At 39.2% G+C, this 14,115-nt stretch overlaps 1 protein-coding gene across 4 annotated transcripts in view; it reads right to left on the reverse strand.

The window, feature by feature from the left end:
* Positions 1-14,115, reverse strand: part of EPHA6 (EPH receptor A6) — a 608,811-nt gene that overhangs the window by 167,662 nt on the left and 427,034 nt on the right. For all 4 annotated transcript variants that reach the window (XM_089512280.1, XM_089512279.1, XM_089512277.1 and 1 more), the window contains 3 exons: positions 11,295-11,403; positions 8,089-8,159; positions 5,977-6,102 (listed from right to left, as the gene is read on the reverse strand). In XM_089512280.1, the coding sequence (XP_089368406.1) occupies positions 5,977-6,102; positions 8,089-8,159; positions 11,295-11,403 (306 nt within the window). The remainder of the gene's footprint in view (positions 1-5,976; positions 6,103-8,088; positions 8,160-11,294; positions 11,404-14,115) is intronic.

Raw genomic sequence — 14,115 nt, forward strand, 5'->3', positions numbered from 1 at the left:
TGTGTTGTTTCTGTCCTCTTATAATCACAATAGATTTTATATGTTAGACAAGTAGCACAAACCCAACAAACTCTTTCCAAACGTCACATATGTAGCTGATTTCACCCTTAGCCATTACTGAGGCTTAACTACCATGTATCAACTCCAAATTTTGTTGCGGCTGTTAAAAAAATATAGACGATATATCCTGACATTTCTCAGAGTGAGTCATCATGATTTATTTTCATTGTAAGTTTTCTCCCTGCCACTGCCTCCGCTTTAATCAGTCTTTCCTGTCCACAAGGAGCAAAAGGTTTCATATTATCAGTAGCATATTTAGCTGATACAGCTATAAAATACCACTATATTAATTCCAGGGATAAATAACATCTCTGGTGGCAGACATTTTATCTTAAACTGCAATTATTAATTCCCTGTGCTAAAAGTAAGTTGTTCTTAAATACATGTATGAATAAAAGTTCACCACAGAAACATGTCTTGTGGCATATAATGGATACAGAAGATAAAATACTTTGTTGATCCCTTAAGCAAGAGTTCCTTACTTTTGAATAATCTCTTGGAATCTAGTAAAGGTAGGCATTAATATGAAACTGCTTAGCACTAGTCAATTTGTTTTTATACTTGGAAACAGTGATAATGTAAAAGTATGAATTAGAGCCTGCATAATATGGTGGTTTGAGCACTGAACTGTGTCACTGAAGGCAAGGGTTTGAATCCCCACTTAGCCATGTAATCCCACTGGGTGACCTTGGGTATGTCACATTCTCTCAGCCTCACAGGAAAGTTCAAACCCCCAAAATAAATCTTGCCAAGAAAACCTGTGAAAGAAACTTTAGGGTTTCCATAAACTGGAAATGACTTGAAAGCACACAACAACAAAAACTGACTCTTGCTTTTTTCCTAGCCTTTGTGTCTATATAATTGTGTCCATACAATCTTGTAGGTTGAGTTCAATGCATATCACTGATCCACTGTCACCCAATACTGCCCCTCCCAAGTGGCTGAAGATGAAAATGGGCAAAGAGAAAGGGCACATTTTCTCTCTTTTTTAGTATCACAGAATCACAGATGTGAAAGTGGCTTTTAAGGGCCCCCCAAACTATAGCAAGGAATATCCTTCATGCAAGTTGCTTTGATTTTACAAGAATGTATTTATTTCTTTACAAACAATTATGTACTTTAAAATAATTCAAAAACCATGTACATGTGTGGATCTGTAAAAAACAGTCAACTCCAAAATTCTTCTGTGAGCCATGTTTTCATCTGGGATGACAGCAACATAGACATCAATCAGGACCCTAAGGGGGAAAGGGTTTCTATAACTGGGGTGCCCTCTGACAGCATATTGCCTTAACTGATATGACACAAAGGAGGGCATCTTCTGCACGCCTCAGGCTTTGGGCAGGAATATGTAGGCACACTTTCAAGTACTGAGGTCTCAATCAATTTAGGGCTTTACATGCCATTACCAGCACCTTGAATTCAGACCAGAAATGTATTGGGAGCCAGCACAATTCTTTCAACACTGGTATACTATGGTTTTTGTATGATATTCATGGAGAAGATTAATGGTTGCATTTTGAACCAGCTGTCATTTCAGAGTTGTTTTCAGGGACAGCCCCATGTACAGTACATTGTGTTAATCCAATTGGTAAATTACCAGCACATGCACTACTGTAACTAAGATTTCCCTGTCCAAGAAAGGAAATAGCTGACACACCAGTCAAAGATGCACCAAGAATTCGGAGCCACAGAGCCCTTTTTGGGTCTCCAAATGACACCTGCTTCTTTATGGGGAATAGTCCTTCATGGCTGTTGACAGCCAAAAAGACAAACAAATGGGTCCTATACCAGATCAAGCTTGAACTCTCCCTGGAAATTAGGATGACTAAAATGAGGATGTTGTATTTTGGCCACATCATGAGAAGGCATGAATCATTAGAAAAGACAATAGTGCCAGGAAAGGTAGAGGGTAGCAAAAAGAGTGGGAGACCACATGCCAGATGGCTGGACTCAATCAGAGAGGCCACAACCTGAGCAGAGCAGTGGAAGACGGGGGAATTGGAGGTGTCTCATCCACAGAGTTACCATGAGTGGAGGTCAACCTGAGGGCAGGCAACAATAACAAGTCTTTCATGAAGAATGCAACCCCATCCAGGGCAGGCTTCTGGGCCTGAGAACTGTCAATCCACAGAGGCTACAATCGTACTGCAGAAATAATCCAGGTTGACAGCAATTCAATTACTATGGCTCAAAGCTAGGGAATTCTGGGAACTGTAGTTTTGTGAGACATTTAGCCTTCTCTGTCAGAGAGCTCTGGTGCAACAACAAACTACAATACCAAGAATCCCATAGCACTGAGCCCTGGCAGTTAAAATGGTGTCAGCCTGGATTATTTCAGCAGTGTGGATGCAGCCTCAAACTCCAACTCATCAGGATTCAGCTTCAGTTTACTGTTTCTCATCCAACCAGTTATAGCATCCAGGCATTGCTCCATCACCTGCATTGTCTCACCCATTTCTAATAGTAAGGAGAAACAGAGTTGTCTGTCTTCAGCATCCTAAATCTCCCAACAACCTTCCACACCGTTTTCATAAAGATACTGAACATCATGGAGGACAAGGTATGGTACTCTCATAGCTTAAAGAACATGGGGCTAAGCAGGAATCCCCAGTACTTCTGTCTGGAATCAGTCTCACTGATAGGAGTGGAACCATTGTACTGCAGTGTCTCCTATTCCCATACAAGAGAGCCAATCCAGTGAAGATATCATGATTAACCCTCACTGAATCCCATCATCTGAGAAAGGTGGGATATAAATTCTTCAAATAAAATAAAAGGGAATAATTGCATGAAAACGCCTTAAGAAATCCAAGGTGATCAACCAGGTAGCACTCCACTCTTTTCCACCTGGATTAGGTCATCAGATAGAATGTTTGAGTGTCCTGTGCTGGCCTGATACCAGACTGAAATGGTTCCAGATAATCTGTTTCCTCCAAGAATGCATGAAGTTGTCCAGCCATTGCACACTCAACCATCTTGTCCAGGACCGGGATATTAGTGATATGGCTAATTTCACACACTTCTGTGTTCAATGAAATCATCTTCAGGAAAGGATGCACTGCAGCCTCCTTCAGTGTAGCAGGAACCTTCTCCCAGTATAGTGAGGCTTTTACCACTCCCTGGACAGAAGTGATCATTCCACTTCTACTAGATTATATCAGGTAAAATGGACAAGAATCAGATGTATGTATGCCAGGTCAAACTGACTCAAACCTGTTACCCCCATCATCAGGCCACAGCATCTGATCCCAAGAAAAATGCCCAGATGGTTCACTGGACACTTCTTTGGAGTGCAGTGTTAAGTTCTGAGTGAATATGAGTGATTCCTCTGTATTACTGATTAGTTGTTATTGTGTGCCTTCAAGTCATTTTCCAATTTATGGTGACCCTAATGTGAACCTTCCACAGAGTTTTGGGGGGCTGAAAGTATGTGACGTGTCCAAGGTAACCCAGTAGGTTTCCATGGCTAAGCTGGAAACCGAAGCTTGGTTTCCAGGGCAATAGACCAATGCTCAAACCAGTGCACCATACTGGCTTGCTGAAGACTAGTATATATAACATATGCTATCTAATATATATCAGATGAAAAGCATGAAAAACATAGAGGACACAGTCCTGCAAAAATGTGTTGTAGCTATATCTAACTGAAAGCAATTAATTGTGAAATCTACAATTATTCAAGCCCTTTAGCCTTAGTGGGATTTATCTGAGAGATTAGGTTAGTGTGGTGTAGTGGTTTGAGTGTTGGGTTACATCTCTGGAGACCATGAGTCAAATCCCAGCTTGGCCATGAAACCCACCGGGTGACCTTGGGCAAGCCACCTGCTCTCAGCCTTGGGAAGGCAATGGCAAACTCCCTTGGAATAAATCTTGCAAAATCCCATGATAGGTTTGCTTTAAGGTCGCTATAAATCAGGAATTACTTGAAAGCACACACACACAGATTGGCAGTTACAGTGATAGAAAGTGATTGTTTTAACTATACAAGACAGATATGACTGATGTGAGACAACTATTAACTCCATAGTCAAAAATAATAGCTACAGGTACTGCTGTCATGGCAAACCTATTGATTAAATTTCCAGTGCATAAACAGTCCTGGATCCATATGAGACCACTCTGTGGCAGTAATACTGGTTTATGTAGATGACATATAAATGAATCTGAAGTGCACTATAGAGCAAATAGTTTAGGTTTTAATTCAATTATCCAGGCTGATTTTGCTACATACATTTAAGTATTTCTGTATTTCTGCATACATTTTTGTCACAACTAGGCTTGCCATATCCTGCCTGGGGACGGGACTTTCCCTGTTTGGGGTGGGTGTGCACGGTCCCACCCCGGTTTGCCCCCGCCCCTGGGCTGAAGGGAGGATTCCTTCCCCGCTTGGGCTCCACCGGCGAGAACGGGGCCCAGGCAGGGAAGGAAGCCTCCCCTCAGCGAGGCTCCTTTTCAAATGTAGGACACAAAAAAGTGTCCTACATTTGAAATTTTTGTCCTACATTTGTCCCGGTTTGGAGGTCCTGACTTATGGCAACCCTAGTCACAACAGGTGATAAATCAGGAATTTAACTGGTCATAGAACTAAGTGATAAAAGATAGCTTTTAAAGTCAAGACTCAAAATTTAGGGTTTATTATGACACCTTTGAAGAACAGATTTTAAAATTACTAATTATAATCTTACTTAAATATTTCTAGACCAAGACATCTGTTTTTATAGCAGGTCTACTTGAAAAAAATATCAAAGGGAATACAGTATTTTCTGAGAGAAGTTATCTAAGATCTCTCTCACTGCATAACTGCAGAAACATACAGTGGCAATTTTATCTAGTTCCAGAAAACAAGTATACACTTAAAAGTTCCTCAGTTTATGCACTCCTCCTTTCTGTGTATGTAAGGTTTTAGCCATTTGTTAACAGAACCATTATTTGAGTGTTCACTAGAGTGAAAAATGTAATTTGTTTTGATGATATGATACTAGATGAGAAATATCCTAACAGAATATGTATTGACAAATAAAAAAGAAATGTAGAACAGATCTGTTTTCAAGTTCTTGCTTATCCCATTAAATAACTCCAGCTCAGTTCAATAAAACAAGTTAAGGTAATGGTTTACACATGTTTTTCCTTTTTGTGTTTTATGTTATGTAGACCACTGAGACACATGCCTTGTTGATAGGACGGGGTTCTATTATGTACTTCAACAGTATTTTAGATCCAAGTCTAGATGTTGTATGTATCTGAGTCTAATATCTCAGCAATGATTTTTATTAAGTGATGTGAGATTAGGCTACCCTGTTGGTGATGGTATTACTTTTATTTAAACATAGATAAGGTATGACTGTCCTAACAGTCAGAAAAAAGAGAAAGGGCTATACTCATTATAGAAGCCTCTCCCAAGTGATATTATTCTTGAATTTATGGGAGAAAAACCACCCTTTCCCACTAATCTACAAGACATAATGGTTTTCAGCTTGTTAATAACAACTTCTAATAAACACAGTGTCTTATTAAAAAATGTAAAGACACCTTCTTGGAAGAAAGGTGGGGTGATAATGTAACAAACACACACACACACACACACACACAGAGAGAGAGAGAGAGAGAGAGAGAGAGAGAGAGAGAGCACTTTGTTGTTTGCTCTTGTGTACCTTCAATTCATTTCCAAAATATGGCAACTCTAACATGACCCTATCATGGGGTTTTCTTGGCAAGGTTTGTTCAGAACGAGTTTGCCTTTGTTTTTGCCTGAGGCCGACAGAGTGTGAAATGACCCAGGTCACCCAGTGGGTTTGTATGGCTGAATGGGGATTCAAACCCTGGTCAGCAGTAGGTTTTCATTTACAATTTGACAGATATTTTTTTGATATAGTCATACAATGTTTGCAAAGGAAAGGTGATGTAATTTTTTACCTGCTCCAATAACTCTCTCAATTCGAATTCTTGATGGATCTATCTCCTTAGCAAACTCATGAACAGCAAGTGATGGGTCTTCATATGTGTCTGGATCAATATATGTTTTGGTTCCTGGGTATCGCACTGCAAAAATAGAAAGGTGGTTTCTCCATTAGGCAGAAATAATTCAGGCAATCCATGAACTAGAAAAAATAAAATAAAATATTATTTTAAGAATATTAAGAAATGCTCCTATTATAAATGTAATGTCACTTCTTCCAAAAGAGGGCTTTGCCCCAAGTATTCTGGCAACTGTACTTTTGAAGAAAGGTTGTAATTGGTGCTAGTTTATGAACTTCCACAATCATCAGGAGGACTCCACAACAATTTCTTTGTACTATCAGCCTCACTCCTTACTCAAACAATAGCTTGGGAGTGGTATTAAAACTGCAGAGGTTTCTCCAATCAAAGCCATTGAGTATCGGGAGGGAATGTTTTATCCCTGTAAATTATCACAAGAAGTGAACTTGAGTGCTATTGTAATAGGCCTCATATAGGTATTTTTGAAATGGGCTGTGGATCCAGCCCCCAGCTTGAGCATCATTGTGGTGAAGAGGACAATCTTGAAACCTCCCTCAATGGTCTATGAAGGAGTGGAGAAGGTATAGACTGGAGGCTACATGCAGTCCTTAAATGTTGTTTTTTTAAGTCCCTCAGCACATCTTGATTTTTTTTAAAGGAGAAACTAACTTCTGAGTCATTATCTGTTGAAATAGAAGTCTTCTCCTGGGTCTAATATGCCCCCCAGAAGGCCCAAAATACCCCAGGAAGCTCAAGCATGGTGTAATTGTCCCACCCTTTGATGTTATTGTGGTACAAAATGTTTTGTTTTTAAAATAAGAGTGGGGTAATGGTAGGAGGTGGTCCTCCAAGGTCCTGAAATGTATTGAAGGTGAAATGATATCGTTTTCAGAGAAACAGTCATTTTAGTCTCTTGCAGCATGAAAAAGATAAAGGGAGGAGGAGAGAAAAAAAGATGTGGCAGCAGCTTTGTGCTCCCTTGTCTGCTGTTTTGCGGCAAACTTTTAGAAATTGAAAAAGAGCGGGAAGATGATGGGCTTATACAGGGGATGGGTGCCGCTACCGCCAAAAAGTCTTTTCTAGCAATTCTAGAAGGTTCTGAAGGTTACTGTGCAGGTGCAGAATATCCTAACTTAAAGTTAGCTTGAAGTCTAACTGATTTTCACTTTAGCATAAGCTTTCATGGCTATAAACCCACTTCTTCTGATGCAGTATTGTGTGCTATTAAGGCCTCAAGTATAAAGTAAATTTATACAGTTGTGGGAGTGGGATAGAATGTAATAGGATTCATAAAAATGTAGTTCATGTCCCTTGTTCTAAATTTTCAAAGGACTGGGTGAAAAGTCAGTTTCCCTGCATCCAGAATGTTCTTTTTGGAATATTTCTATTTCTTTCGCACTGGATGCATTACTCCTACTATTACTGCTGTTGCTGTTGTTGTTACCTGAGGAGTCTTAAATTTACACAGAAACTCTTGCCCTAAAAACAAGTTGTCTACAGATTGACATAGAGCTGGCATCTTTGCTTTTAGGGAAAACAATAAAGCTGAAGCCTCAGACCTAGCTCCACAGATATTATATGTTTTATGCCTCTGGAAGAGCTGACACTGAATACATTTTCTTTGTGGAAACAATTCCACCATAAAAGTGAGATTTTGTTTTTAAACAATACACGTGTGATAGGATTCTCAGCAGGAAGAAGCTGAAACTTCAGAGAAAATCACATAATGAGGAACAGGTGGAAATGTTCAAAAACATCCTCAGAGTTGATAAAAAAAACATTTATTTTGAAGTTTACAAAGGCGTATGGAATTGTTTTCCTTCCTAAGACAACCATTTTAGAATAAACATAGATAAAAAATGAATGAAAGATATCGGCACTTCTTTTGTGGTGTGTGTGTGTGTTTGTGTGTGTATATATATGAGCTGATGAGTTTATTTACTTGATATATTATACATATAGATTTGTTTGAGCAGAAGGTGCCCCAGTTACTTGAATGTTGGGGAAAACTTCAGCTAAGTATGAAGCATCACATATCGATTCACTTACAGTGTCCATTTTGCAAATGAGCTCTTCTTTTTTCTTCAGACTTCATTTTGGCCTTTATATACCATTGGCACCTTGGGGGGAAAAGGACACCATTTCACTTTTTAAAATGCCACAATATAATGATATTGAATACATACTGATTGCTTTTGATTCAAAATTTAGTCAAATTCCATTTCATTTGCTAGGATTGCAGTAACTAGAAACTTCAGTCAAGCATAAATAAATACAGTTTAGACATCCAAAGAAAAGGGACAGGCAAAATTGCTAAGAGAATGTGAACACAGCCAATATAACAGTGATCTATTTTAATTGTGCAAATCTAGAAATTTGGGGACTATAGGAAAATATCCTGGGAGGGTATTATTTCCTTTGAGGAATAAAAGGCTCATTCTTCCCACCATCCATAGCTACTCACTTGGTTTTCAAGGAGATTCTCAATTCTTTCAGTTCCTCTCTATTCAGATCTTTCCCCCATAATGCAAAGGACATCCTTAGCAAGACTGAAATTTAGTTTTCTTTAGAGAAGATGGGTGAACATTTTTTTAAACTAAGAGGTTCTTTTCTTCCCCACCAAGAATGCTCATGAACACCCTATGCATGGCATCACAGGAATCCAGTTACTCCACAAATTCTCTAGCCCCTGCAAATCTGACTACTCCTGCAGTATAGAAGTCTTATATTGATCATGCTAGACTGAAACTATTAAATTCTTTGGCATTTATCCCCCATATAATGTGTCCTGTTTTTATCCTTTCATTTTATTATCCAAAACCTGGCAAAAGTGTTCAGTGTTAGTAGACAATCATTCAGTCAAGTACAGATGCAGGTGTTTATCTCCTCATGACTTCAATATGAATAGACTCATTAGCAGACTTGTGATTCAACATTACATCAAATTACTGATTTGAATAAGTGAAGAAGAACTCATCTGTAGGACACCAGCCCAATCTTATACTTTAACATTTGCTTCAAATCCTATGATACATGATTTGTTTTCTATTGTCCTGCCAGTTTTACTTATGCTGGCGTCCAGGCAAATTCAGGAAACAAATTCATATCTTATGTAACTGAAAAAGCCCATTAAAGGTGGAAACATTAAAAAGTTAAAATATCTCCCAATGTTCTTAGGGTAACATTTCAGAATATGATTTTTTTTTAACTGAACAAAATTGTTTATTTCAAAGGTTGGTACAGTGATTAATGTAGTGTAGATCTGATATCTAATTAGTAAAGATATTTTCATGCAGTTGTACAATTTTCTTTGTCATAACTGGACTTTTAAATAATTAATAACCATAATGTATCTAGACTTATTTCTGTCTGGTTTCAGGCAAGGGCACAGTACTGAAATGGCCTTAGTCATTCAGACTGACAAGTTACTCCAGGTGAAAGACAAGGAGAGAGCTACTTTGTGGATATTTCTTGATCTGTCAGCAGTTATGATATCATTCATCATGGTATCTTAATGGAACTGATCCATTGGATGAAAGTAAGAGGCACTGCAGTACTGCTCCTATTTGTGAGGTCAATTCTACAGAACAGTAATGGGCCATCAAACTGTGTGCATGCTATAGGACTCCATTTTGTCTCCTACACTGTTTAATAGAATGTTTCAAAGAACATTCCCACTTCTGACTTTGATAGCATGGAAAACAGATGACGATTTGGTCATTTTAATGATTGGTAACTGCATTGCTGTTCGTTTTATTGACTGTATTTTTAGATAATACTGTATCTTGTATTTTATATTGTTGATTTTACTTTTTGTTGTAATCCTGCCTTGATCTGCAGGGAGAGGTGGGAAATAATAATAATAATAATAATAATAATAATAATAATAATAATTATCTATACAAAGCTCATAAGATCATAACTGCATGGTGATGGTGAACCTTTTAGGGACTGAGTGCAAACTAAAAGGTCTTCTGGGACCTGGTGTCACCTGGAACCAGGGGTGGGGCTTCCAGGGGGATCTCTGGGGCAGGACTTCCTCCCTCTAGGGAGGGGGATGTCTGGGGTGGGACTTCTTCCCCCCACTTTCCTGAGCCTCTCCAGCTCAGGACCGCTGGGAAGCCCAGGAAGGTCCAGGATGGCTGGGAAGGAGAAGGAACAGGCGCATCCCTGTTCCTCCTCTTTCCCTTCCTCTGCATGCCACAAAAAATGGCTTCACATGTCAATTCTGGCACACATGCCATAGGTTCCCCACCACAACTCTAAGTCCTCCAGCGCATTTCTTCTGGAAGTTGACCATAGAGTTATGCTGGAGAGCCTAGAAGCTCCTAGAGAAAACACTTCTCTAGGCACTTAGGTACTCCAGCATGATTCTATGATCCACTTCTGGCAAATGTTGACCACAGAGTTGCACTGGGGGATGTGGAGATTCCTAGAGAGGTATTCTCTCAGGTAAAAAGAATAGTGTTTTTTAATTTACAGGTTTTCCACATTCAAGGGGCTCCTTCACCCCTAACCCCAGTGAATGTGGAGAGACCACTGTATAAGGATTGTGATTCCTCCAGGCAGTATGGTACTTGCAATCTCTTCCAATGCATAGCCTGTCAGAGGCTGCAGACCATATTGTACAAGTGTGTCTTTTCTGAGCCTCTTCTCTACTGATAATATAGGCTTCTTTGGTTTTTGCTATACAATACTGACGTTTCCAAGATCAAATAATATTTTCCCAATATTGATATGTACATGCTTTCTTTCTGTTCCTGTCATTTTAGCTGGAAAAAGAAGACATGCTTGAGCACCTTAACCAAATGCAACATGCTGTAAGTCTGTCTCTGGCACTGAGTGTGTGTTTGTAATTATTATCTGAAAAACACAAAGGTGTTTATGTTTGATTAAAAATTTTAAAGATCTACCAATGGCAATATTTTTATGTGTAAAGTTACAGGTTATACATTTCGTATTAAATAAAGCTTATATTTGATCAAAAACTCAGTATATCTCCATTTCTCATGTTCTTTATTCTTTTTTTGAGAAAAGTAAGTTTCTCTCTCTCTCTCTCTCTCTCTGTGTGTGTGTGAGAGAGAGAGAGAGAGAGAGAGAGAGAGAATTAATGAACATGCTTATTGTTTTATCACCAAGATTGTGTACTGACCCACGCTGTAGGATTGTTCAATTATGATTCTAAAATAATCTTAACTGTACTACTGTACATGGTCATTGCTTTGCACAAAACCCAGTTACCATGACAATGTTACCTTCCAGTGATGAGGAAGAACAGAGTGAGAATGACTAGGAGAGTGAATCCACCAACAGCAGCTGTGGCGATGACCAGGATCTGTCCCTGTTCTGCAGCTATATCTGAAGCTGAAACAGAAACGCAAAGTGGTAAATGTCTGTTTATTAGTTGTACTTAGAAGATACTTACATATTTCACTAGCCAAATACATCTAAAACAGCCTAATGCAGTAATTATATTTACTATGCTTTGACTGGTGATTCAATGAAAACAGAAACACTGAGGTAAAATGGGGGGTGGCATAAGGGCAGGAAACATCGAGTAGTATTGTGTGAGTTTTTTGTTTTTCTTGATTTCTAACAGCAAGTAGAAATAAGCATAAGAGTAGCACTTACACCATTATACATGACCTGCTTCCTTTATCAATTCTCTGGCCCGTTACAGACGGGCTTAAAAGTACGCGCAGAGCGCGTACTAGGGTTAAGGCGGGGCGGTGCTTCTGCACCGCCCTAACCCTAGTGCACGCTGTGCACGCACAAAATGGCGGCGGTCGTTCCACACGGCCACCGCCATCAATACGTCACGACTGCGCCACCTCCAAATGAGGCGGCACGGTTGTGACGTATTGGGGTTGCGGCAGGGCGCCTAGGGCGCCCTTTCCGCAGCCCCAGAAGGAGCTCCTTCCTGGTTTGGTCTGCTGGGCGCAGCCTTCAGACGGCTGCGCCCAGCGGACCAAAGGAGAAAGGGGCCAAACGGCCCCTTTCTCCTTCTCCCCACCGCCGCGGGGTGTCCTTGGGGCTTGAAGCCCCAAGGACACCCCTTTCCAGGCTGCGGGGAAGGGGCCTTTTGCCGCTTCCCCGCAGCCCGGAAAGCGGCGGATCGGGGCTTCAGCGGCTGCTGCTCTGGCCGCTGAGGCCCCGATCCAGCGGGGAAAGGTGCGCCTACAGGCCGCCCCAAAGGGGAGGTCTGTAACGCGCCATTGTTGCATTTGGGTGTACATTTTCACATTTTCTCCTTACAGCAGTCCAGTGAGGCAGAACTCACAAAGAGTTAGTGATCCAATGGCTGAACATAAAGTTAATGAACTTTATGGTTGAACAAAAATTTGAACCCTGTTCCCATTTCCAAATCCAGCAGTTTGCTTTGGAGTCTCTCTCTCTCTCTCTCTCTCTCTCTCTCTCTCTCTCTCTCTCTCATTATGTAGCCTGCATGCATTCATCAAGCATATGTGAAGGTTGAGTGGGGAAGTCAAAGATGCAGGTACTGCCACATTGTCCCTAGAAACTTAGTTTCTTTTTAATACATCATTATAGACTAAGCATGAAGATTTGAGAGAAAGTTGAAAGCATCTTTGGCTAAATTTCCTTGTAAATGTTTCTGTATTGTGTAACTTTGATAAGGACATGTTCCAAATCCTATACAGCCAAATGGACTTACAACTGCCACAGATGCTGGCGAAATGTCAGGAAGAAACTCTGCTTGAACAACATGGCCACATAGCCCGAAAAACCCACAAAAATCTATGGATGCCAGCCATGAAAGCCTTCCACTTTACAGTGATTCTTTTGTTTGTCCTGTACCTTCTACTATTCAGCTTCACTGAATGTGTCTGATTCTGGTGTAGTGAGAGAAATATGTGTCTACATTATATATAAATGTATACAATACCTCCTTCATATTTCTCCATTGTAAGTTTTTTCCTGAACCAAAATAGTCCTAAGCACTACAGTATGTCACAATAAGGAACTTGCTTATAGGAGAAACATATTAAAGGTTAGAGCAGTTCAATATCAGAACCAATTACCTAAAACTATGGTGGGATCTCCATTGCTGGAGAGCTGCAAGAAAATATTGCATAATCATACATTGGGAATGCTCTAACTCTGGATTTTCTGCATAAAACAGATGGGTAGTCCAAGTGATCTATAAGGTTTCCTCTATGATTCTATGGTTTATGTATATTTTTGCCTAATATTATCTTTTACATTGTTTGAAACTGAGTTATTGTAAATTGCTTCTATGTGGGGCAGTTGAAAGGTCAGTATAAATATCTTTGATAGATAAAAAGAAAACATGAAAACATTACTACAAGAGATAGTGGCAAAGATCATGGGTTGGACATGAATTATAAGTGGCTGAATTAAATCATTCTGCATTGCTTTGAACTGAGCCCTTAATTTCCAGGATGTGCTCAACAATATATTTATATATTTTATTTATTATCACATTTTAAAATTGCTCTTCACCCTTAGAAATACCATAGTAGTCTACCATGGCAGGATGGAAATCAGAGGAACCTCTATTGTTACAAGATTGGAGTGTTAAGTTATTAGATGTACTAGAAATGGATAAGCTAACAAAATATAAAACAAACATACAGATAAATATTTGGGAGACTGGAAAAAAGTACTTAATTATTTGTTCCAAGAATGGAAAGAGAATTTCGTTTTGGATTTAAAAGCAGGATGAAATGTTGTGTAAATAAACTTGATGTTTATCTAAAAAAGAAAGCAAAGAGAACTTAAAAATGTATATGTAAACTTGTGTGTGTGCGTGTGTGTGTCTATACATACATATATACACAAAACTAGATCCTTTGTTGCATAGAGCTGGTATAAAAAACCACTAGTATTAACAAGGAAGATAAAACAAAATAATTTGATCTGTGAGAAATTTACTAAAGTTGTAGATGTGGAAGGAACAATGATTTTTGAATGAATGTGAGTAATTAAATGTAAAATGTGATGTAAATGGATGAATACCGAGGATGATGTATTTATTGTATTATTGTATTATGTTATGTTATATTTTCCCTTTTAACATTTTATTTTATGTTTTTA

The sequence above is a fragment of the Sceloporus occidentalis genome, unplaced genomic scaffold, assembly GCF_023333645.1.
Source record: "Sceloporus occidentalis isolate IW3139 unplaced genomic scaffold, rSceOcc1.0.p SCAF_2, whole genome shotgun sequence".
NCBI classification, from domain to species: domain Eukaryota; kingdom Metazoa; phylum Chordata; class Lepidosauria; order Squamata; family Phrynosomatidae; genus Sceloporus; species Sceloporus occidentalis.